The sequence below is a fragment of the Mesocricetus auratus genome, unplaced genomic scaffold (assembly GCF_017639785.1).
Source record: "Mesocricetus auratus isolate SY011 unplaced genomic scaffold, BCM_Maur_2.0 Super-Scaffold_100055, whole genome shotgun sequence".
Classification (NCBI taxonomy): domain Eukaryota; kingdom Metazoa; phylum Chordata; class Mammalia; order Rodentia; family Cricetidae; genus Mesocricetus; species Mesocricetus auratus.
The window spans coordinates 3,747,069-3,771,039 of record NW_024429232.1 but is presented as its reverse complement, the minus strand read 5'-3'; the positions used below and the strand labels follow the sequence as shown (position 1 = coordinate 3,771,039).

The 23,971-nt window shown below is 56.9% G+C and overlaps 2 protein-coding genes across 2 annotated transcripts; both read left to right on the top strand.

Moving 5' to 3' along the window:
- Positions 1-805: 805 nt before the first annotated feature.
- On the top strand, positions 806-7,186 carry LOC101826487. The gene is given in 17 exon segments (XM_040736337.1): positions 806-1,096; positions 1,170-1,292; positions 1,541-1,659; positions 1,738-1,888; positions 1,955-2,039; positions 2,286-2,494; positions 2,659-2,776; positions 2,928-3,100; positions 5,064-5,206; positions 5,295-5,406; positions 5,686-5,883; positions 5,886-5,946; positions 5,949-5,983; positions 6,179-6,403; positions 6,506-6,590; positions 6,700-6,836; positions 6,957-7,186. Coding segments are annotated over 17 exon segments (2,319 nt in total). The 5' UTR covers positions 806-826; the 3' UTR covers positions 7,032-7,186.
- Eppk1 (epiplakin 1) lies at positions 2,646-23,851 on the top strand. The gene is made up of 2 exons (XM_040736336.1): positions 2,646-2,776; positions 14,398-23,851. Exon 2 carries the CDS (start codon positions 14,443-14,445, stop codon positions 23,275-23,277), a length of 8,835 nt encoding a protein of 2,944 aa, XP_040592270.1. The 5' UTR covers positions 2,646-2,776; positions 14,398-14,442; the 3' UTR covers positions 23,278-23,851.
- The last annotated feature ends 120 nt before the right edge of the window (positions 23,852-23,971 follow it).

Genomic DNA, 23,971 nt, shown 5'->3' with positions numbered 1-23,971 from the left:
GGTGGGGACTCCAGGTTAGGGGAGGACTAGCTCACTCCAGGCTCAGGTGGGGTGTGTGTGGCAAGTGTGAGGTTCCTGGAAACAGAGCCGACCAGTCTAGGGTGCCAGGAAGTCTTGGGTGGGGGTTGTCTGGGTCCCGTGGAGTAGCCATGTGCCTGGGAGAGGGTGTCGTCTAGTACTCTCTGGGGGCCGCATGGCTGTGGGAAATTCCTGTGCCTCTCCAACCCCCTCCTAAAGTGTGTGTTGATGCCCCCGTTTCCTATAATTCCTAGCCATCCCCAGGGCAGCTGGTACCCTTTCTAGCAGCCCTCTTCCTTTGAGCTCCTGACCCAGGGGAACGTCAGCCCCATGGCCATGTGAGTGACCCATGTGAGGCTTGGGTGACAAGTGAGCTCCCTGAACCCCCTCCCCTCCCTCATACAGGAACTGAGGGGGAGGGGCCAGAAACTGCAGCTAGAAGCCCCTTCCTCTTCACAGCCCTTCCCCCTCCCACATGACTGAGGGTGGGCACTGGGTTTCCCAGGAAACAGGAAGAAAAGAACTGAGGCCAGCCTGGCTGGGGCGGGTGGAGCATTGGCTTCAGGGGTGGAAGGTAGGGCGCACAGAGCTACACAGAGGTGAGCGCTGCTTCCCTCCAGTCCCCTAGGCCTGGGGAGTCTGCCCAACCCAGGGTGTGTCCCCGGCACCGGCCTGTGCAAGGGTGGAGGTGGGTGGGTGGAGGTGGGTGGGTGGGCCTGTGGATCCCCTGGTCCTGACGTGGGTCCTCCTGCCCTTGTAGGACTGCCCTTACTGTCCTGGAAATCCTGCAACCTGCTCACCACCTACCATGGGGAACCCCGCTTCGAGGCTCGGCTGCTTGGGGGAGAAGAGGAGCCGCTCGCACACCAGCCCTAGAACCCACACCAGCCCCGGGACCCGAGAGGACCTCTCTCCATCTGCGGCTCCTCAGGGTCCACTTCCACCGGGGGTCCCCTGGGCCTGGTGGGGCTCCCGTGCTGTTCAGGTGACAGAGGTCACAGAGACAGTGGTGACAGAAACAGTGGTGACAGAGGCTGTGGAGATGGGGCCCTGTGGGCACAGAAGGCAGCCAGCCCAGGTGAGGAAGGGCAGCTGTAGAGCGTGGGGAGTCCAGCTGGAGGCCAGACGAAGTGAGCGCATCCGTCCTGCAGGCACCCCTCGCAGCTCTGGACACACTGTGTAGCTGGATGGATGGCATGGAGGACCTGCAGGCCTCACAGGGACCCCTGGCTGCAGATGCCACTTTGGCTGCCTCCCAGCTGCGGGAACAAGAGGTACAGGGCCAGGAGATAGCTACAGGGGTGGGGGGCACTTTCGTCCTTCGAGCCTCGGGTCAAGTCACTGGCAAATAATTGGTGGTTACCATGTGCTTGAATACAATAGATCTGGTCTCCAAGGGCAGGATGCATGCATATGCCTGTTAATGTTCCCATGGACGGTGATTAAAAAAATGGGGGAAGTGATGGGAGATGGGTAGGGACCCCAGAAGCCTGCACAAGCCCCCTGACCTCATGCCTGGTAGCTGCTCCTGCGCCTGCTGAGGGAGCGTGCACCTCACGTGGAGCCAAGATTGCAAGAGGCTGGGAGTCCAGCAGAGCTGTGCACGCAGTGGCTCCGCCTGGTACAACAGGCAGAAACCAGGTGAAGTCACAGGTGGGGGACTCTGAGGGCTCCAGGGCAGGAGGGACACCACCGTCAGCTCCTCCATCTCTGCCCAAGGTGGAGGCTCCTGGAGCAGCTTGTCCCGGCAGCACAGAGCTTTGAAGCAGCCTGCAAGGCTCTGCTAGTGCAGCTGAGCCCGAGTGAACAGCTCCTGGCTGAGCTGCAGCGGGGGCCCGAGTGCCCTGAGGAATCCTTGCAGGGCTTCCAGGTACGGCCCAGGCTTGGGGTGAGAGTCTGTGGGCTGCCACAGGCTCAGTGTCCTGTGTATTCACAGGAGGTGTGCGAAGGGGTTGTGGCACGTGCCAAGGACCTGGAAAGGGTTTTGGAGACCGGCTGGAGGCTGGCAGAGCTCCTCACAAGTAAGTGGACCTCAGCCCAGACAACCCAGCCAAGATGTGGTCATGGAGCCCTCCGAAGAGCCTACTACTCTCAACCCTGGGCAGACATCTGTTCCGTTTCCCACATCCCTGAATCCAAGGCCTCAATGTCTTTGTCCTCGTTGATGGCTCCCAAGGACCCTTCTAATGCCCTCATCCCTGCTACTGGTCCCCCAGTTCCCCTTCAGTGTCAGTGTTTCCTCCCTGGCCTCTTGCCTCTGGCTGCAGATGACCAAGCTCAGCTGGTACGGCTGCAGCTGGATCACTTCCAGGAGCGTGTGAGGTTGACGGAGTCACAAGTCGCCCGTGCCCAGCAGAAGCTGCTGTCTGCTCAAAGAACAGTGTCCTCCAAGTCCTCACCACCAGCAGGCCTGGAGGCCCAGCTTGAATTGGAGGGGTCTGCCTCAGCACATCCAGTGCTCAAGGATCAGAAGCAGGTGTTTGTACCCCCTTAACTTTTCACAGAAGAAAGACCTCCAACCTACCTCATGCCCTCTGAGGAGACTGCAGCCCACTGTACCAAGGAGCTAGGATGCCTGGGAGTGTGTACTCTATATCCCTGTTTGGGGCTGTCTAGAACAATGCCGGTTTCCTCCCGCAGCTGAGTGTCCAGCTGGCCCAGCTAGCAGAGCGTCTTGAACAGCTGGCACAGTGGGCAGAGACTTCTAGTCATGCAGCGGCATCCGCAGTGACCATCTGGGACCAGAACCCCTCGTCAGGTACACCAGGGCCTTGGGGGTACCTGGGAGTCTTTGGGAAGCCACTGCCAGGCCTGGGGGCAGGATCAGGCCTGTGCTCAAGAAACCAAGATGGGGTGAGTGTGAGGGTCTTGCTAAGGCTGGCCTCTCAGGTGACCATGTTTCTCCCTAGCTGTGCTTCAGGCAGACACGAAGCCCCTGGAAGGGCACTGGTTAGAGACTCAAGAGCAAGACACTGGGCCGAAGGCCATATGGGAGCCAGCTGTGCAGATCTTGTGTGGCCTCATGGAGCAGGCAGTCACTGAGGAGCTGAGGCCTGACCATGACTGGAGCTCAGCCTTGCAGGTGCCTTGAAAAACTAGGGGGAGGAAGGTGTCACCAAGAGTCCCTTGGGAGACCGGGCGTTGGTGGCGCACGCCTTTAATCCCAGCACTCGGGAGGCAGAGGCAGGCGGATCTCTGTGAGTTCGAGACCAGCCTGGTCTACAGAGCGAGTTCCAGGACAGCCTCCAAAGCCACAAAGAAACCCTGTCTTGTAAAACCAAAAAAAAAAAAAAAAAAAAAAAAAAAAGAGTCCCTTGGGAGGAGAGGTGACCACAGGGACACTGGACAACTAGGGCACTCTGAGGTTGGACTGTTGTTCCCTGGCAGGAGGATCTGAGGCAGAGGACTCTGGGAGTGAGGAGAGTGTAGCGTCAGGGAAGGGAAATGGAGGCTGCAGAGCCAGCTGGAGCGATTTCTAATGATGACTCAGCTCCAGCTACCGGCAGACAGACCTGAATCTCCATTTAAGGCCACAGTGGGGCCAGGCCTGAGATCAGACCATCCCTGCCTGCTAGGCAAGGGCAGCTTTGCTGGCCAGCACTGTCAAGCCTCCAGGCTGTGTGGGGAGGGGTGGGAGCTGACACATCTACATGCCTTTTCTTATTAAGATCAAAACTTGCTATGAATGAGTCCCAACAGCTGGAAAGAAAATATGTCAGGGGCAAAACAGAAAGAAGTCTGGGACGGTCCAGCATTTATTGCAGCAAAGAGGTGGGAGTGGGCTCTGCCCCCCTTGGCCCCCTCTTCTATAACACAGGGATGGCTGGGATCCACGAGACCCTTCCTGAGGTTTGCTGCCTTCCCGGAAGTTCAGGTTCCTTCACTTGTTCTCAGATCGTTCTCATTTTGGGGACTCTGGTGGTTCCCTGGGTGGCTGGAATCAGTTGTCACCAATGGGGACGTTGAAACCGTGGTTCTATCCTAACTCAGAGTTCTGAGGGCTCCTGAGAGCTGTGGGGAAAGGTCTGGTTTGCCTCCTTCCTTGCCATGCACACAGTGTCTTCTTCCTGTGCTCTCTGTGTAGTTTTTGTACAAATCCCGCTCCCCTTTTGTGTGTATACATGTTTACATGTATGTGTATGTGTGCACACCTGTGTGGATGCTGGAAGTTGGCATCTGGTGTCTTTCCCAAACACTCTCTACCTTATTGTTTTTGAAGATTTATTTTGTTTTTAATTATACATGTTTGTGTGTGTATGTATGAATGCACGCATGTGTGGGTGTCCACAGAGACCAGAGGACACTAGATCCACTGGAACTAGAGTTATAGGCAGTTGTGAGTTGTCTGACCTAAGTATTGGAACCTGAACTAGGTCCTCTGCAAGAGCATCAAGGACTCTTAACTGCTGAGCCATCTCTCTGGCCCCCTTTATCTTATGAGTCGGGGTCTCTCTCCCTGAACCTGGAGTTCTTATTTGTCTAGACTGGCTGACCATCAGGTCCCAGGAATCTTACCTCTGCCTCCCTGGTATTGGGATTACTGGCAGGCGTGCCACAATGCTGATTTGTTTGGATGCTAGGAATCAAACCCAGGTCCTCATACTTTGCAGCAAATGCCTCACCAACTGAGCCATCTTCCCAGTCCCCAAGCCACCCCCTTCTTAAGGGCACTCACATTGGTGCCCACATTCTACTGTGATCTCCCCCTACAGCTGCCTCTTTCTAAGTAAAGGCTGGGACTTAACATGGGAATGGGTGGTGATGGCGGTGGAGGTGAATGCAATTCGCCCACAGGGAGGAGCTTGCTGGCTTTCTTCACGGGCCCAGTGCTGGGTATGGCTGCCCTCCTCACAGTGAAGAAGCCTAGGGGCAGAAGGACTGGGCCAGCGTGTGCGGTCTCTTGCTAATGCGGTGGGTGGGTGCTGTGAGGTTCAGGGTAAATGGAGTAAGGAAGAAGAGGGCTCAAGATGTGAGGTGAAAAGAGTCCACCCTTCAGCTTTTCCCGCTGGGAGAGCCAACAGCCCACAAGGCTATTCTGACGGCAGGAGTCCCTGTGGGGAGAGCAAACCCTGGTGGTGTCGTGGCTGAGGAGGGGCGGAGACACTGCCCGTGGGAGCACCCACCCCTTGGGCCTGCTAACGGACCAGCTGGGCTGCCAGGCTGCCCTGTCCAGCCCCTCCTGTGAGAGGTGAGCCTGCTTGCCAGCTGTCCCCGCCACACTCGCACTGCCCCCCCCCCCCCCCCGCCCTGCTCATATCCGTCCAACCCTTCTCCAGGATGCACACGCTGGAAGGGATGCTGCTGCTTGTGGGCCATCTTGCCGAGAAGCTGGTCCTGTGCTCCCAAAGGCTGACCCAGGCTGAACCCTTGGGGAACAAGGTGGGACCAGTGGCCAGAGGCTTTGGCCCGCACAGTAACTGTGGAGCAATCCAGGGTTAGCCCAGTGACGTTGGCTTCAGTGCCTTGGACCCTCTCCCCTTGAGTCGAGCCCTCTATGAGACCATTGGATCTCTAGGAGGAGCTAGCTGGAAGGCCTGACGTGCAGGGCAGGACTGCTGAGAGGCACTAGGGGGTGGAGGCATTGCGTCAGGGGAGGCAGTGGAGTGGTGGGAAGTTTTGGGTTATGGGTTCCTGCAGTCCCTACCTAGCATTGCTCCCTAATACAAGGCACAAGCCCAGAGCTGGGTGTTAGAGGAGCTGCCTGGGGCCCTGAGCCTAAAGTGCCGGAATCAAGCCCCAAGGCAGGTACTGGCTCTGAGGAGTCTTGACCAGGGGACCCCTGGGGATCCTGGGAGTAGAGCTAAGGCTTGCCTCCTGGGGAAGACTTCAAAAGAACAGAGCTGGAGGCCTTGGTGGGCAGATACGTCACCATGGAGAGTCGGAGTTGTAGGAAGCCAGAGCATAGCAAGAGGAACCAGGAGAAAAGGGACCATGGGTACAGAAGGAACAGGGCCACCAAGAGCAGGTAAGGGCAGACACAGACATACTCTGTCCACTCCCGGGCACACAAGAAGGACTTGGCTTCACCCCACAGCAAGGAGCCAACATACACTTGGGTCTTGTGGGGGCACTACCTGTATTGCCTTGGCTGTAGAATAAAGTGGCCTAGGGTATACTTCGTACCCCAAGCCACAGACTAGACTGAAACATCCCCCAGTAGGACCTTGCGGACAGCTTCCAGGCGGCTGAGGAGCAGGACAGGGATGGACAAGGCTGGCCTGGCTATTCCTGGGGGAAGTGTGGGCCTGACCACAAGCACCCTGCCGTGTTGGGGCCAGGGCTCTCTGGTGGCCAGAGACAGCCACACAGCACGGCCAGAACAAGGAACATAGAAGGGACAAGCACACCAGTGGCCAGAGGCAGGCCCAAGGTCCAAGGAGCCTTGGTGAGCAGGTGTGAGTGTGGGTCCGTGACAGTGGGGAGGACACAGCCTCAGGAACTGCCCCCAACCCCTACGTAGAAGGCCAGACACCCCTGTTCTCTGCAGGCCACAAGAGGAACCCTGATGGTTCGTGTTGGAGGTGGTTGGGCAGCCCTAGATGAATTTCTGGTCAAAAATGACCCAGTCAGAGGTGAGAGCTGGGGTTAGGAAAGGACATTGCAAGTCGTCAGGGGCTGGGGTGGGTGGGCGGGAGCCGCTTGGCGTCGGCTTTGGTTCAGCAACCTGAGATCTCTGAGCAGCAAGAGGCAGGACCAGCCAGAAGATCCATGAGAGGTTCCTGTGCTGGACTCCTAGTGAGTCGGCGGCCCCTGAAGTCATCACCCTGAGCCTCTGGACCTCCATCCGAATGAGCTCTAGCCGGCCCCTGTCCCAGAAGGTGAGAGTGAGCTAGCATGGGCTTCGGAGCCAGGAGTCGTCCTCCAGATGGACCGGGTGCCTTCTTTGAGCACAGGTGGCGGAACTGAACGGTAATGTGAAGGCTGGCCACCCCTTTCAGACAGGGTTGCAAACTGGCAAAGACCACAAGAGACCCCAGCTCCTACAAGGTCAAAACCCCGGAGCAGCCCACTGAGAAACCATGAAGACTCCAAGATCCAGCACACAAGGACAAGAAACAGCGGCAGAACTCGCTCAGGGACTGAGCAGGAGGAGCCGGGGTCACATGGTCCCAGCACACAGGGTGGGGCTCTCCCTCTCAGCAATAAAGAGGAGTTAGGGGAACGGAAACTCTCTGGTGGGTCCTCATTTCCCTTGCAAACTCCATTCAAAAGCCACAGGGCTGAAGCAGGTTACTCCCCACCCCCACCCAGTGCCTGCCCCACATTCTTTCTCAGTGACTTGTAGTGGGGAGGGAAGGAGGGAGGGACCTTGCAACTCAGCAGCCTCTCCCAGCTGGAGCTGCTCAGAGGTAGCACTGCCCAGTGCCACAGTCTGCGCTCTCCTGCTCACTCCACCTGTCTTGCCTGTGCCCAACCTGGCCTCAGCCCCGCCTCCCGCCCTCAATGGGGAAGGGACTTGGGTCATCATAAGGAGGGGCCATGCAGATTTAAATGATTGTGGCGCGGGGCTCTGGTGCAGAGGGAGCAGAGAGATCGTGGACACTGCAGCAGACCTTGCCACAGCAGGTGGGGAAATAAGGGCGGGTGGGGGAAACGAAACCGAAACACCTGTGGCAGCCAAAGGCCAGTGGCCCCAGGCCGATATAGTGAGGGACCCAGGTGCCCAGAGCTGGGGCACCTGGCCCCATTTACCACCCTGGGCAGTCTGAGCTCAGGACTGAGCCCTTGGGATGGGTGGGGAAACTGAGGCCCTTGCCAGGCTGCTGTGCAGTCGGTGTGTGCATGTGCGTGCGAGCACGTGTGTGTGTGTGTGTGTATGTGTGTGTGTGTGCATGTGTGTGTGTGGCTAGTGGTTCCAGCAGGATATGTGGTGTGCTGTTTGGTGCTGCAGGTGGGGTGTACCTTGTACCCATTGCAAGAAGTGAGGTTAGTGGTGAGCAGCCTATGACAGAGGCTGGCAGTCAAGAGGCTCCTGGCAGCCTTGATTAGGTGAGGGCGGTGTTGCTGACCCAAGGCGGAGCTACGAGCTGTCTAGGGTGAGCAGTCATAGAGATGGCCCCTTGGGTGGGATTAGAACCCTTGGAAAGAAGAGGAAGGGAGCAGGGCTGTGTCCCTACCCCCACTTGCTTATCACGCCAGGCTTGTACAGGGTCATTAACTTCTGTCTTTCGAGCAAGGTACAACTGATACCCTCCTTCGTGCCGCCCACGACAGGGCAGAGGCCACGTTTTCTGTCTCTGTGTGTGTTCAGCTGAGTCTGCCTGGCCTTCTCGTTCTGTTCTGATCTAGCTCAGTGCAGCAGCAGCTGTGGCAGCGGTAGGCCCTTGTGCCCATCCTTGTCACAGCCTGGGATGGGGGCCCACCCTTCAGTGTGGCGACAGGTGGTGTGTCTGACGCCCCAGGGATGCTTATCCACCCGGCTCAGAAAGGTCCGTCTTTTCTCTTGACAGCTAAGGTAGCCTGCTGTGGGCCGCTAGGCAGGCAGGAAGCCTATAGCTCTCTGCCAGGGGAATGTGTGAGTGTGGGCTGCCTGCCTTCGCCAGCCCCTACATTACTTAGGCTATGGTCCCAGACCTGGGACCCTGATCCTTTACCTTTATTGGTTACTTCCTGGGTCTCCTGCCCTCCTTGATGGAGCTCTGTATACCCCCTCAAATTTATTTATTTATTTATTGGTTTTATGAGACAGGGTTTCTCTGTATTGTTTTGGAGGCTGTCGGTCCAGCCCGGCCTCGAACTCACAGAGATCCGCCTGCCTCTGCCTCCAGAGTGCTGGGATTAAAGGCGTGCGCCACCACCGCCCGGCTTATTTATTTATTTATTTCTATCTTATGTACACTGGTGTTTTTCCATGGGTGTTGGGTCCCCTGAAACTGGAGTCATAGACAGTTGCGAGCCACCATGTGGATGCTGGGAATCGAACGCAGGTCCTCTGGAAGAGCAGCCAGTGCTCTTAACCACTGAGCCGTCTCTCCAGCCCTCACCCCTCAAATTCTTGACCCATGTGTTTGGTTGTCTTCCCAGGCAACCACTGCAGTCGCCAAGTGTCTACTCCTCTGCCCTTCTGGAAAGGGGCAAGGCCCAGGGAGAGTCATACAAGGTCCAAGGTCACCCACTAGCCAACAGGGAGTGGCTGCCAACCACAGGCTGCACCTCACAGGACTCAGCTTCTCGGCCCTACCCCTCCCCAGAGCCCTGCTCTCTGGATTTTTGTCAGTGGCTTCCCATCCTGAATCTCTTCTTTGTTCGGGGAAGCGGGGCAGCTTGCTTAAGCTAGTGTTGGCTTCTGACTCTGCCCTCGCCCTTCTGTACAAAGCATGCCTGTTGCGCTGGCTGTCCTGGACTAGGTCAGGAGCCACTCAAGACCATGCCCTCCTGGCAGTCTCTGTCCATACTGTAGTCTCAAGTCTCTATGTCCCCTCATTTGCTGGGCAGTGAACTGCTTGTCCTGGATCCCCACCCTCATGCAGCCATATGTCAAGAGACAGCTACCAAGCCTCCACCCTGGGGCCTCTCCCCTGTGCTCTGCCCTGTCCTGGGCAGCACCATGCATGATTTACCCCAACTCGGTGCTTTGTAGGTGGGCAGGCGATGTTGGGAAGCAGAGTCTTGCATGAGTCATTGAGGGTGTTCTTAGAACACACACAGTCATGGAGGGGACAGGAGGCAGGTTGGCGGGAGAGGCTAGTCTGCCATGCTGTCTAACTTGCCCCTGGAAATAGACAAGTCCAGGCAGCCCTGAGTCTACCACAGTCACACTGTGCCTCAGAACCAGTCTCTTGGGGGCCGTTGGGTACCTTCTTGAGGAAGGGCAGGAGTAGAACGTCTGTGGGGTGGACCTGGTCCTGTTGTGGCTTTCAGGTCATGCTGGCCATTTGTTACTTCTCCCAGTCATCTAGAGAAAAATACCACGGACTCACTACAACTGCTGGCTGGGGCTGCTGGGGTGTGACCAGACCCCCTTCCCTGGGAGTCTGGTCTTGGGCCAGAGCAGCTGTGTACTCACTCACTCGCTGTCAGCTGCCACATGGTAAAGGACGGCTACACCCGTGACGTAGCGGCTGCTCTCCCCTGCCAGTCGGGTCTGCCTTCGCAAGTGTTTCTTCTTCTGTGGATCCTGGAGCTCACGCTCCCACTGTGGAGGCCACTGCTCCTAGGCTTTGGTTCCTGGGCCTGAGAAGCTCTTCCGGGACCCAGAAATGTATGTTTTAGGATGGAAATGCTCTGTTCTGGGGATGGTGCCTAGACTGCAGGGTGTAACCCGGGAACCGGAGTCTAGGCTGTGCCGTTAGCAGTTATCTCTACACCCTACCCACTAGCAGCTTCCGCTGGGCAGTGAAAACGGCCATGGCCTCCTGACCTTCCCCCAGTGCATACCTCATCCTCCATGGCCAAAGAACCCCTTAATTTGTTCTCCCTAAAGACACGAGACAACCAGAAAGTAGCCCTGTGGCCACACCAAGCTGATACGGAAGCCCAGGAACTCTCAGGCTGTAGGAGCTGGTGGGTGTGCCTGGGGTCCATGTCACTGTCAAAGCATGGTCGGTGAGTAGAGCTCTCCTCCATTAGAGTTGGGCTGCCCTTGCCTTCTTCTTTGGACCTGTTTCACGTGGCATCCATTCTTGTTCAGACGTTCGAGGCTGATGGCACCTGTACCCCAGGCACTGGGTTTGGGCTCATATTCACTTAGGGGCCTATCCATAGCCCTGAACCTGTTTGAGGGATACCTGATCTTCTAACTCTTCCTGCGACTCTGTGTGGCTAGACCCATCCGACTGCCCCTCCTCAGGTGGTCATCAACACCAGGTCTGTGCTGTTGTGTGTGTGGGCCCTCACTGACGGATAAGTCATGACTAGCCTGGGAGCCCTGGGGTCAGTCCATGCCACAAGCAAACCGCCAACGCCTGGACTGCTTTCCTTGGAGAGGCACAGCCTCCCTCGACTTCAGCGTCAGCCTGTTAAAGGGATATGTGTCCGGGTCCTTACTGCTGTGCTCTGTCCACCCCCTGCTCTGAGAAACCCTTCCCTAGCCAACCTGACTCTTGGCCCATCCCCTGCCACCTTCTTGGGTTGGTTTTGGATCTCTTTCCTGGCCTCTAGGCTGACTTGTGGGAGACGAGAGGCGTTGGCCCCTGCAACATCTAGGTTAACTGTGAGGAGGAACCCTTTTATGGGTACAGGGGCACCAAGGGCATCTATGGATTTGAGAGTTTGGGCTATATTAATCAAGACGTTCACCCCGACTTAAGACTCAGCCTTGGCAAAGGGTTCTTTCTGCCCCGTGTTGAAGTTTATTCTAAGGATGTAGCTGCCTGGGCCTTCCTCTACAGCTGTCCAGCTGGTCACCCCTGTCTTTTGTGATCTTATCCCCACCATCTGTGTCCTATATAGTCTTTCTCCGTGCTCCACACTGCCCCATAGAAGCATCTCCCACCCCTGAAGAGCTGAATGGTTGTCCTGATGCTAGGGCTCTGGCTGCTTTGCTGCAGGTTGATGGTGGGCACTGCTGACTCTGTCCAGGTGTCTGCCTGGTTGTAGGCCTGAGGCCTGAGGCTCTGTAGGATACCTCAGAAGGCTCAGGAGCAGCCTGAGGGAGGGGATAAAGAGGGACATTTTGCCAAAGTTATGACTGTAATGCCGTCTCAGTAGTATCCCTAAGGACCATGACTTAATAGCCTGCAGAGTCTCCCTCAAATCATGCCAAGGGACTGATCCTGTCACAGGCCCACAAGTAGGACAATTCTTGAAAGGGTTAGTGGGACCATCTGTCCATAACCCTCCCTAAGTTGGTCAGTGTCTTTTCTAACAAATCATGTGATATCAAAGCCTGGCTTATCATCCACAGGACAGGCTATGCGCCTGCCTTGACCATGCTTGACCATGCTGCACAACCAGCCAACCTGACTGTTCCTGCTTCCCATTCCACATGTGGTGTAGGCATTGCTGAGGATCCTTGAAATAACTGATGGTAGCATGCACAGCTTCCATATACATTGTGCAGAAGCCTAGGCCACGGGAGCAGGCAATCTGGCTGAGAAGTGACAGGATGAGCTTTGAGGAGCCATGGCAAAGTCATGAGGACTTAGATGGGTGGGAGGTGGACAGTGGACAGCCAGCATGCAGCTGTACCCATCGAAGCACTTTTAAGAACAGAGTGTAAGCCGGGCGTCGGTGGCGCACGCCTTTAATCCCAGCACTCGGGAGGCAGAAGCAAGTGGATCTCTGTGAGTTAAAGACCAGCCTGGTCTACAAAGCGAGTTCCAGGACAGCCACAGCAGTTACACAGAGAAACCCTGTCTTGCAAAACTAAAGAAAGGAAAGAAAAAGAAAAAGAACAGAGTGTAAGGGAGGAATGTTATGTGTAAGGATCTGTATCCAGAAAGGCAGGACAGTCTATGACTTCAGGGCTGGCTGGCTCAAGCTGCAGGTGAAGAGATCTGAGGACAAGCCAAGGATTTCTTGATTCACTGGACACATAAAGACAGAGTAAAATCCTGTTACAGAAGGACCAGATTCAAACTCTGTTAAGTTCCACAATGCAAATGTATGTCAGGGAGGGGTAGGCAGGCCCCTCCCAAAGTTCTTGCGAGGACCCGTCTGGCTGAACTTCTGAGCAGAGAGAATGTTCTGGCAATGCTGAGCTGTGGACTAAGAGAGGACACAGTGTGCAGTCTCAGTTTACAGGGTGGTTGTCTTCTCGCTAGGCAAGTCTGCCATCTTTTAGAGATGCCAGGTGTACTGGATTGGAGCCAGCAATGCTCCAGGATGATCTCATCTTAGTTATATTCACAGAGGTCCTGCTTCCAAATAAGGTTACAGTCATGTTCTGCAGGTTAGGACTTTGAGTTGCCTTTCTGGGTAATCAACTCAGCCCAGCTCAAAAGCTCCAAGCCTTGGCGGAAGCTTAGAGGCCTGAAACCAAGCAGGACCCATGCAGACATGAAGACCCGACACACATCTTCTGAGTCTGAGGCAGGGCTGGGGGAAAGGGGTGCTCTGGAAGGCCCCAGGATCCATTGACTAGAACCCTGGAGACTTGGAGTAGAGGTCGGATGATCTGCAGGGAGTCCTGAGAAGAGCAGCTTCTTGCTGGCCTCAGATCCCTGTATATTATGAGTATGCTATGCCAGAAATGTGGACAAACACGTTTGTGCCTTTCTACAACGTCAGAATTTACTGAATGACCACAAATTCACAAGGTTCAGCAGTTTCAAAATGCAAAGAATTTGCCGTATAATCCCACTGACTCCAGTAATCTGTCCAAGGTGGAGGCAATCAAGATTTTCCAATCTTAATCACTAAAGCAACTTTTATCACCTGTCGCACAGCACACAGTGAATCTCCTTATATATTTTATGTATGTGTAATTTATTTATTCATGTGGAGAATGAATACAAGTTAAAGAGGCTGCAGCTGGGTCCAGAGAGCGTCCTCAGAGCCCTGAGAGTCCTATTGATAAGATGCCAGATGCCACCAGGAGGGAGAGCTGCAGCCAGGGCTGGAGAACAAAGCTGTAGAGTCTGTGAGGGGAGCAGCCAAAGCAGGCTCCAGAATCAGGAAATGGCAGGTCCGGGTCCAGGTCCAGAGGGACAGACAGATGGATGGGCATGGAGTCAAGTAGGGGACAGAGTCAAGCTAACCCTGCTTCAACAGTTGGGGAATCCGCTGCCTGCTGGTCCTTGATGCACCCACCAGGAATCAGGTGACTGGTTGATGAAAGGCCAAGCCATCGCGCAGTGTTAGGTGTCCACGACTTTATGGGACCCGCATGAGGGAATTATACCCTCTTCTCAGATTGGGTGTCTGATAAATTCTTGGGCCTGGTTTCCCTGGTATGATTTTAATACACCCATGTGTACCTGCAGGCATACAGGGAACTTTACAAGGTGCCTTCCTTTCTACTATCTGTGCAGAAGCTGGTACCTGACAGATAGACCTGTTTGTGGATCTACCTGGGACCTGCAATCTGCTTCCCTCAAAATGGCAAAAGACACAGTGTAAAATGGAGTCTCCTAGGGCAAGGCATGGCCTGAAAAAACACTGCTTTATACAATATGGTATAACTTAACGCAGGGCATGGCCTGATCTCAAGACAGTGACCGTATACTGTCTCTTGCATTGTCTGAGTTCTTTGGGCAGCCTGTCCTAATCCCTCTTGAAGGGACCTGCAGGTCAGAGCATTCTCCCCCAACAATGAGATTTCCTCATGCCCTTGGAGGGCCCTTGGCTTCCATGAACCTCTGGCTACTCAGTGGTCTTCCTACGGATGTGGTTTCAGGACTCTCAGCTTAGATTGGCCTGTGTTTGACCCCCATGATCATATCTTTCCCCCTACCCAGCCACTCAGAGTCCCTGACTGAGTCTTTCTGTCCCCTACAGGTCACACGTGAATCTTGAGCAAATTCTGCGCTACCAGCTGCCGTGATGAACGGCCAGCCCCCTCCTGGTGATGCTGTGGTTGCCAATGGCACTGAGCAGTCCATTGTCCCTAAAATCATGAAGCACCAGTTGGGAGCCAGCACCCATTCCCAGCCCCAAGCAGAGGCTGCCCCACCTACCACAGCCAGAAGTATTGCTGGGGTGTATGTGGAGGCCTCGGGGCAGACCCAGAGCTTCTATGCTGCCATAAAGCAGGGCCTCCTGCCTACTGGACTTGGGCTGGCATTGCTTGAGTCCCAGGCAGCCACTGGGGGCCTTGTGGACCTTGCCCAAGGCCAGATGCTTCCTGTATCTGAGGCCCTGAGGCAGGGTCTGGTGGGGCTGGAACTAAAGGAGAAATTGTTGGCTGCTGAGCATGCAGTTACAGGCTTTCCTGACCCCTATGGGGATGGAAAGCTGGCCCTCTTCCAGGCCATCAGGAAGGAAGTTGTGGATAGGGCCCTGGGGATGAGATGGCTGGAGGCCCAATTAGCTACTGGAGGCCCAGTGGACCCAACCCAAGGTGTGCGAGTGGCCCCAGAGGTAGCTTGTCAGCAGGGCCTTTTAGACAAGGAGACATGGCTCAGCCTGGTGGAATCAGAGTCCGGCATGGGTGCCCCAGGCTTTTTTGACCCCAACACACTAGAACAGCTGCCATACTGCGTGCTGTTGGGCAGGTGTGTGCAAGACCCCAGCTCAGGCCTGCCCCTATTGCCCTTGAAGATCACCTTCCATACCCTGGGTGGAGCAGCCAGCGCATCAATGCTGCTGGAGGCAGGAGTACTGGATGAGGAGACAGTTCGAGGCCTGCAGGAGGGCACACTGGCGGTGTCAGATGTGGCCACACGCCCCGAGGTGCAACGCTATTTGGAGGGGGTTGGAGGGCTGGCGGGGGTTGTCCTGTTGCCTGGAGGCCACAAGAAGAGCTTCTTCCAGGCTACAGTCGAACACTTGCTCTCTAAGGGCACTGCACTACAACTCTTAGAGGCTCAGGCTGCCACCCGCACCCTTGTGAACCCAGCCACAGGCCAGCGGCTGTGGGTGGAGGAGGCAGTCAGGGAAGGTCTGGTTGGCCCAGAACTCCATGAGCAGCTCCTGGTTGCAGAGCAGGCGGTGACTGGGTATTATGACCCCTTCAGCAGCTCCCACATCCCCCTTTTCCAGGCGATGAAGAAGGAGCTTGTGGGCCAGCCGCTGGCCCTGCGCCTCCTAGATGCTCAGCTGGCCACAGGTGGGCTTATATGCCCAGCCCACAGATTCCGGCTGCCCCTGGAGGCTGCCCTGCGCTTCGGCTGCCTGGATGAGGAGACACAGCAACATCTCTCTCAGGCAATGAGCTTTTCAGATCCCACCACACACGACAGCCTTCGCTATGAGCAGCTGCTGGCCTACTCCGTCACTGACCCCGAGACGGGGCTTGCTTTCCTGCCTCTCCCTGGAGGACCCCATGCTAACGAGCCCCAGGGACCCACATTTATTGACCATTGTACTCGGCAGGCCTTTCGCGAGGCCACGACCTCCATCTCTGTAGGGAGATTCCGGGGCCGGCCTGTAACCCTCTGGGAACTGCTCTTTTCTGAGGCAGTGCCCGTTAAACAGAGAGCAGTCCTTGCCCAGCAGCATCAGAAAGGGGCCCTGTCGGTGGAGGAGGTGGCAGCTGAGTTGAAGGCCATTGTTGAGCAGGCTGCAGCCACTGCCAAAGTCACCTTTGCTGGGCTGAGGGACACCGTGACACCAGGAGAACTGCTGAAGGCTGAGATAATCAACCAGGACCTGTTTGAGCGGCTGGAACGTGGACAGACCTCAGCCCAGGATGTGGGCAGTCTAGACTCAGTGCAGAGGTACCTGCAGGGCACAGGCTGCATTGCAGGCCTACTGCTGCCTGACTCTCAGGAACGCCTCAGTATCTATGAGGCCCGTACCAAGGGGCTCCTCAGGCCCGGTACTGCCCTGATCTTGCTTGAGGCCCAGGCTGCCACAGGCTTTATCATCGACCCAAAAGAGAACAAGAGATATTCTGTGGAGGAGGCACTGAGGGCTGGTGTCATTGGACCTGATGTCTATTCAAAGCTGCTGTCTGCAGAGCGTGCAGTCACAGGCTACAGAGACCCTTACTCTGGGGAACAGATCTCCCTCTTCCAAGCCATGCAGAAGGACCTCATCGTCAGGGACCATGGCGTCCGCCTGCTGGAGGCCCAGATCGCCACGGGTGGCATCATCGACCCTGTGCACAGCCACCGTGTGCCTGTGGACGTGGCCTACCAGCGTGGCTACTTTGACCAGATGTTGAACTCTATTCTGTTGGACCCATCTGATGACACCAAGGGTTTCTTTGACCCCAACACACATGAAAACCTCACCTACCTGCAGCTTCTGGAGCGCTGTGTACATGACTCCGAGACAGACCTGCACCTCCTGCCCCTTAGTGGTACACGAGCCCAGCTGGTAGATTACTCCACTCGGCAGGCCTTTCAGAATCTCCTGCTGTCTGTAAGGTATGGGCGGTTCCGGGGGCAGAGAGTTTCTGCATGGGCACTAATTAACTCAGAATACTTCAGAGAGGACTGGAGGAGGCAGCTACTGCAGCGTTATCGGCAGCGCAAGGTCACACTGGAGCAGGTCGCTCAGCTGCTGGAGGAAGAGATGAAGAAGTGGGCAGACATCACACTCCCTGCGCTACAGGGCCAGGTCACTGCCTACCAGCTCTTAGAGGCCCACATCATCAGCCAGGAGCTCCTGGACCAGGTGCTGACAGGGGCGGTCCGCCCAGATTCCCTCCTTCACATGGATGAGATTCGCAGGTACCTTCAGGGCTCAGGCACTGTGGGTGGTGTGCTATTACAGCCCTCCAACCAGCGAATCAGTCTCTACCAGGCCATGAAGCAGAAGCTGCTGTCCCCAGGTGTAGCCCTGGCCTTGCTGGAGGCCCAGGCAGCCACCGGAGCCATCACAGACCCCTGTAGTACGGAGACCCTGTCGGTAGATGAGGCTGTGTGCAGGGGAGTAGTGGGAGCAGAAGTCTACGGCAAGCTAAAACGAGCAGAGCATTCTATCACTGGCTACAGAGACCCCTTTTCTGGAAAAAAAGTGACCCTGTTCAGGGCCATGAAGAAGGGCCTTGTCCCTATGGAGCAGGGAACCCGCCTATTAGAGGCCCAGATGTCCACAGGAGGGGTCATTGATCCCACAACCCACCTCCACCTCCCCATGCCTGTGGCAGTCCAGCGTGGCTGCATTGATCGTGAGATGGAGGTGGCCTTGTCCAGCTCTCCTAAGACCTTCCCCACACCTGATGGCCGGGGACACACCAGCTACGTCCAGCTTCTGGAGCAGTGTCTCCAGGACAAAGCCTCTGGGCTTCACCTTCTGCCCCTGACAGAAGATGCTCCCGCTATCCCCACAGATATGCAGATCCAGGAGACCCTGCAAGCATCAGCTGGTACTGAGGACGGTTTGTCCCTCTGGGATCTGCTCACCTCTTGCCACTTTACTGAGGAGCAGCGCAGGGGCTTCCTTGAGGACTTGAGAGTTGGGAAGACTTCTGTGTCACAGCTCCAGGACACTGTGCGTAGCTGGGTGCACTCAGCTAAGCTCGTGGCCCGGGCACACATCACTGTGCCGGGCCCACGGGGTGAGGTCCCTGCTGTGTGGCTACGAGACGCTGGTATTATTACCCACGAGACGCTGGAAGCATTGGCATGGAGCACACAGTCGCCTGCTGAGGTAGCTAAACAGCCTGCTGTGGAGGCCTGCTTCTGGGGCACAGGCTGCGTGGCTGGTGTGCTTCTGCAGCCCTCAGGGACCAAGCTGAGCATCGCCCAGGCTATAAGGGATGGCCTCCTACCCACAGGCCTGGGCCAGCAGCTGCTGGAAGCCCAGGTGGCATCTGGCTTCCTTGTCAACCCCCTAACCAACCAGAGGTTGTCGGTGGAGGGTGCAGTGAAGGCCGGCCTGGTGGGCGGGGAGCTAAGTGAACAGCTTCGGCAGGCAGAGAGGGCGGTCACAGGATACTCAGACCCTTATTCAGGCGGCTCCCTTTCTCTATGGCAGGCCATGGAGAAAGGGCTTGTACCCAAGAGTGAGGCCTTTCCTCTCCTCCAAGTCCAGCTGGCCACAGGCGGTGTTGTGGACCCTGTCCATGGGGTGCACCTGCCCCAGGCAGCGGCCTGCAGGCTTGGCCTCCTGGACGAGCAGACAAGCCAGGTGCTGACTTCCACTGAGGAAGAAAGCAAGCTCTTCTTTGACCCAAACTCCCGTGAAAAGATGACATACCAGCAGCTCAAGGAGCTCTGTGTGCTGGATGCTGCCACTGGCCTGTGGCTGCTGCCACTGCCCCAGAACTCTGTGCTTGAGGTGGATGACCATACTGCGGTGGCACTGAGGGCTATGAAAGTGCCCATCAGCATGGGGAGGTACCAAGGACACAGCGTGTCACTCTGGGACCTGCTGCACTCCGAGTATGTTGGAGCCGAGAAGCGGCGCGAGCTGGTGGCACTTTGTTGTTCTGGTCGGGCTGCAGCCCTGCGGCAGGTCATCAGTATGGTCACCACCCTGGTGGAGGCGGCAGAGAAGCAGCCCCCACAGGCCACCTTCAAAGGGCTCCGGAAGCAGGTTTCAGCTGGGGACTTGTTTAGGTCCCAGCTGATCAACAAGCAGACACTGGATGAACTCAATCAGGGGAAGAGGACAGTCCAGGAAGTGACAGAGATGGACAGTGTGAGGAGGTTCCTGGAAGGAGGCAACTTCATCGCTGGGGTCCTTATTCAGGGTACAAAAGAGAAGATGAGTATCCCAGAAGCCTTGAGAAGGCACATTCTGAGGCCAGGCACGGCGCTGGTGTTGCTGGAGGCACAGGCGGCCACCGGTTTCATCATCGACCCCGTAGAGAACAGGAAGCTAACTGTAGAGCAAGCCTTCCAAGCAGGCATGTTTGGCAAGGAAACCTACATGAAGCTGTTATCAGCCGAGCGCGCTGTCACGGGCTACACGGACCCCTACACCGGGGAGCAGATCTCCCTCTTCCAGGCCATGCAGAGGGACCTCATTGTCAGGGACCACGGCATCCGGCTGCTGGAGGCCCAGATCGCCACGGGTGGCATCATCGACCCTGTACACAGCCACCGCGTGCCCGTGGACGTGGCCTACCAGCGTGGCTACTTTGACAAGGAGATGAATCGCATCTTGGCTGACCCGAGTGATGACACCAAAGGCTTCTTCGACCCCAACACGCACGAGAACCTCACCTACCTGCAGCTGCTGGAGCGCTGTGTGGAGGACCCCGAGACTGGCCTGTACATGTTGGAAATTGTAAAGAAGGGAGAGACCTACTCGCATATTGATGAAACCACAAGGCAAGCTCTGAGATCCAGAACTATGAAAATGTACGTAGGGAAGTTTGCAGGCCAGACGGTGTCCGTGTGGGACCTGCTGTCTTCTCAGTACTTTACAGAACGAGGGAAAAGAAAGCTTTTGCGGGAGTACAGAGCCCAGAACATAAGCCTAGAGAGGCTGCAGGAGGTTATCACCTCCACCGTGGAAGAAACAGAGAAGCAAAACCAAACTTTCAAGGTGGCAGGCATCCATGGTGACGTGACTGCCGCAGAACTGTTCAACTCCGGGGTCCTTGATAAGAAGGCCCTGGACGCGCTTCACAGTGGGGAGAGGGGGCTCCAGGACCTCCGCCAGCTGGGGAACGTAGGCATCTACCTGGAAGGCAGCAGTTGCATTGCTGGGGTGACTGTACCACTCACCCAGGAGGTGATGAGCTTCTATGAGGCCAGCAAGGAAGAGCTCACCCCAGCAGGGTTTGCAGCTCAGATGCTGGAGGCGCAGGCTGCCACTGGGTACCTAATGGACCCCCGCACCCAGCAGAGACTGTGTGTGGAGGAGGCCGTAGCAGCGGGCCTGGTAGGTAAGGACCTGAGAGAAAGGCTTGTGAATGCGGAGAAGGCAGCCCGGGGCTACGAAGACCCAGCCACGGGGGAGACCATCCCACTGTTCCAGGCCATGGAGAAGAAGTTGGTCGGGAAGGAGGAGGCTCTGAGGTTGCTGGAGGTACAGGTGGCCACAGGTGGGGTCATTGACCCACGGCACCACCACCGAGTTCCCCTGGAAACAGCCTGCAGGCGTGGCTGTCTCAGTGACGACACGGTTGTGCTCATTGCTGACCAGAAGCACATGAGGAAAAGGTTTGTGGATCCCAACACACAGGAGAAGGTCACATACCAGGAGCTGCAGGACAGGTGCCGGAGGGAAGAGAAGTCCGGTTGGGCTCTGTTCCCAGTGTTCAAGGACAAACAGGACATGGAGTATGTAGATGAGGCCACCAAAAGGGCTCTGGAGGCCGAGCAGGTAGAAGTGACTGTGGGGAGGTACCGAGGGCAGAGGCGCTCAGTGTGGGAGCTGCTGAACTCAGAGTACGTATCAGAGGAGAAAAAGATGGAACTGGTTAGGATATACAAGGCTGACACAGCCAGGGCACTGCAGAGAGTGGTGCAAGATATTCTGCAAATGATTGCAGATGAAGAGGGAAAAAGCAGGAAATTGTGGTTCCGAGGGTTACGAACACAAATCACAGCTGAGGAATTACTCAGCTCAGACATCATCACAAGGCAGACACTAAAGGACCTGGAAGAAGGAAAAACCACAGTAGATCAGATTGAAAGAAACGAAGAGGTAAAAAGATACCTTAAGGGAACAGGATGCATCGGAGGAGTCCTGGTGCCCGTGCAGGGGGAGCCTGGGCGGCAGGAGAAGATGAGCATCTATCAGGCCATGTGGAAGGGCGTGCTGAGGCCCGGCACGGCCCTGGTGCTGCTGGAGGCGCAGGCGGCCACCGGCTTCATCATCGACCCGGTGCACAACCGCAGGCTGTCGGTGGAGGAGGCCGTGGCGGCGGGCGTGGTGGGGGGCGAGGTCCAGGAGAAGCTGCTGTCTGCCGAGCGCGCTGTCACGGGCTACACGGACCCCTACACCGGGGAGCAGATCTCCCTCTTCCAGGCCATGCAGAGGGACCTCATCGTCAAGGACCACGGCATCCGGCTGCTGGAGGCCCAGATCGCCACGGGTGGGGTCATTGACCCCACGCACAGCCACCGCGTGCCCGTGGACGTGGCCTACCAGCGCGGCTACTTCGACGAGGAGATGAACGGCATCCTGGCTGACCCTGGGGACGACACCAAGGGCTTCTTCGACCCCAACACGCACGAGAACCTCACCTACCTGCAGCTGCTTCGTCGCTGTGTGCGCGACCCAGAGACCGGCTTCTACATGCTGCAGCTGGCGGGAAAGGGCTCCAGCGTGCACCAGCTGAGCGAGGAGCTGAGACGAGCCCTCCGAGATGCCCGAGTGACGCCGGGCACGGGCGACTTCCGGGGCCAGAGCATCTCCGTCTGGGAGCTGCTCTTCTACCGCGAGGTGCCCGAGAGCCTGCGCCAGGATCTGCTGCGTCGGTACCAGGCCGGTGGGCTGACGGTCCAGGACGTGAGCTCCACCCTCACCTCCCTGCTGGCCCGGACCAGGGATGGGGGCCCGCGTGCGGACCCCCAAGGGGCCCTGGGGAAGGCCACCATGGAGGTGAAGGTGGGCCGTCTCCGGGGCCGAGAGGTGCCGGTGTGGGACGTTCTGACGTCCGGCTACGTGAGCGGGGACGCGAGGAAGGAGCTGCTGGCCCAGTTCAGCTCTGGGGCGCTGACGCTGCCCATGCTGACCCGGAGGCTGACCACCATCATCGAGGAAGCCGAGGAGACCCAGGAGTCCAGGCCAAAGCAGGCCGTTGCCTCCTCGCGGGACCAGCAGGAGACTGGGGGCGGGAGCTCGGGGTCGGTCGCCGAACAGGGCAAGGTCGGGGACGCTGCAGCAACTGCCAGGCAGACTCAGGAGCAGGCCCTGCGCGCCGCCACCATGCGGGTCCAGCGTGGGCAGTTCGGCGGCCAGCCGGTTTCCGTGTGGCAAGTCCTGTTCTCCTCGTACCTCAGTGAGACCCGCCGAGAGGAGCTGCTCGCCCAGCACTTGGCTGGCACCCTGGGCCTGCAGGAGCTCATCAGCGTCCTCGCCCAGGTGGTGGAGGAGACAGAAGAGAGGCTGAGCAAGGTGTCCTTCCCTGGGCTGAGGCGCCAGGTAACTGCATCCGAGCTGCACACATCCGGCATCATAGACCCCGAGACCCTGCGGGAGCTGGCACAAGGGACCAAGACCCTGCAGGAGGTGACGGAGATGGACTCCGTCAAGCGCTACCTCGAGGGCACCAGCTGCATCGCGGGCGTCCTGGTGCCCGTGCAGGGGGAGCCTGGGCGGCAGGAGAAGATGAGCATCTATCAGGCCATGTGGAAGGGCGTGCTGAGGCCCGGCACGGCCCTGGTGCTGCTGGAGGCGCAGGCGGCCACCGGCTTCATCATCGACCCGGTGCACAACCGCAGGCTGTCGGTGGAGGAGGCCGTGGCGGCGGGCGTGGTGGGGGGCGAGGTCCAGGAGAAGCTGCTGTCTGCCGAGCGCGCTGTCACGGGCTACACGGACCCCTACACCGGGGAGCAGATCTCCCTCTTCCAGGCCATGCAGAGGGACCTCATCGTCAAGGACCACGGCATCCGGCTGCTGGAGGCCCAGATCGCCACGGGTGGGGTCATTGACCCCACGCACAGCCACCGCGTGCCCGTGGACGTGGCCTACCAGCGCGGCTACTTCGACGAGGAGATGAACGGCATCCTGGCTGACCCTGGGGACGACACCAAGGGCTTCTTCGACCCCAACACGCACGAGAACCTCACCTACCTGCAGCTGCTGCAGAGAGCCACTCTGGACCCTGAGACTGGATTATTGTTTCTCTCCCTGTCTAAACGCTGATGGTTTTCTTTTATGGTTGAAGTGTACTACAGCGGTTGCAACTTTTCTCAGTTGGATAGTTATCATCTCTATATTTTTGAACTCATATTCATCCGGGTTCAATTTTTGTTCATGCTCATTTCTTCCATGCTACCTGGTTTGTTTTTGCCTATTTTTTTTAACCAGGTATGTCCTCCCCTTTGGTGGTTTTTCTACAAATTTCTCATGTTGTTTCTCGTATCCTATTTTTGATGTTGTTTTGGACCTGGAAAGCGTGCTCTCCTCACGTAGGCTCTCACCGCATTGCCGACTGTGTCGTCATTACTCAGCATTGTGTCCACACTGCTCCAAAAGCCACTCATGCTCTTCCTTTGTTGGTCTCCTAAGCACTGGGTGCAAGCAACACCGCTTGGGAAAGATCTTCAACATTTGAATGTCGGGCGCTTTGAACACAAAGCATATTGATTTTCTTCTGTATTTAGCATGGTGTTTGGAACCCCTCTCCATGACCCCTGAAACCTCCCAGCTGTTTATTACGTCGCAGTTTTTAGTGCATACATGTCTTTTGATAATAAATGAATTTCTGACAGTAAAATGAATTTTGTAGGTGCTCATTTTCCCTCAGCTAAAGTCTGTTTTAGTGACAGTGGCTGCGTTACTGTCCCCTATATTTCTCTGTCCCTCATTGTGTGCTGGGCTGCAACCATTAACTCGT

What these genes read in the sequence shown, in the direction of transcription:
- Eppk1 (XM_040736336.1), top strand. Translation starts at nt 14,443, where the DNA reads ATGAACGGCCAGCCCCCTCCTGGTGATGCTGTGGTTGCCAATGGCACT.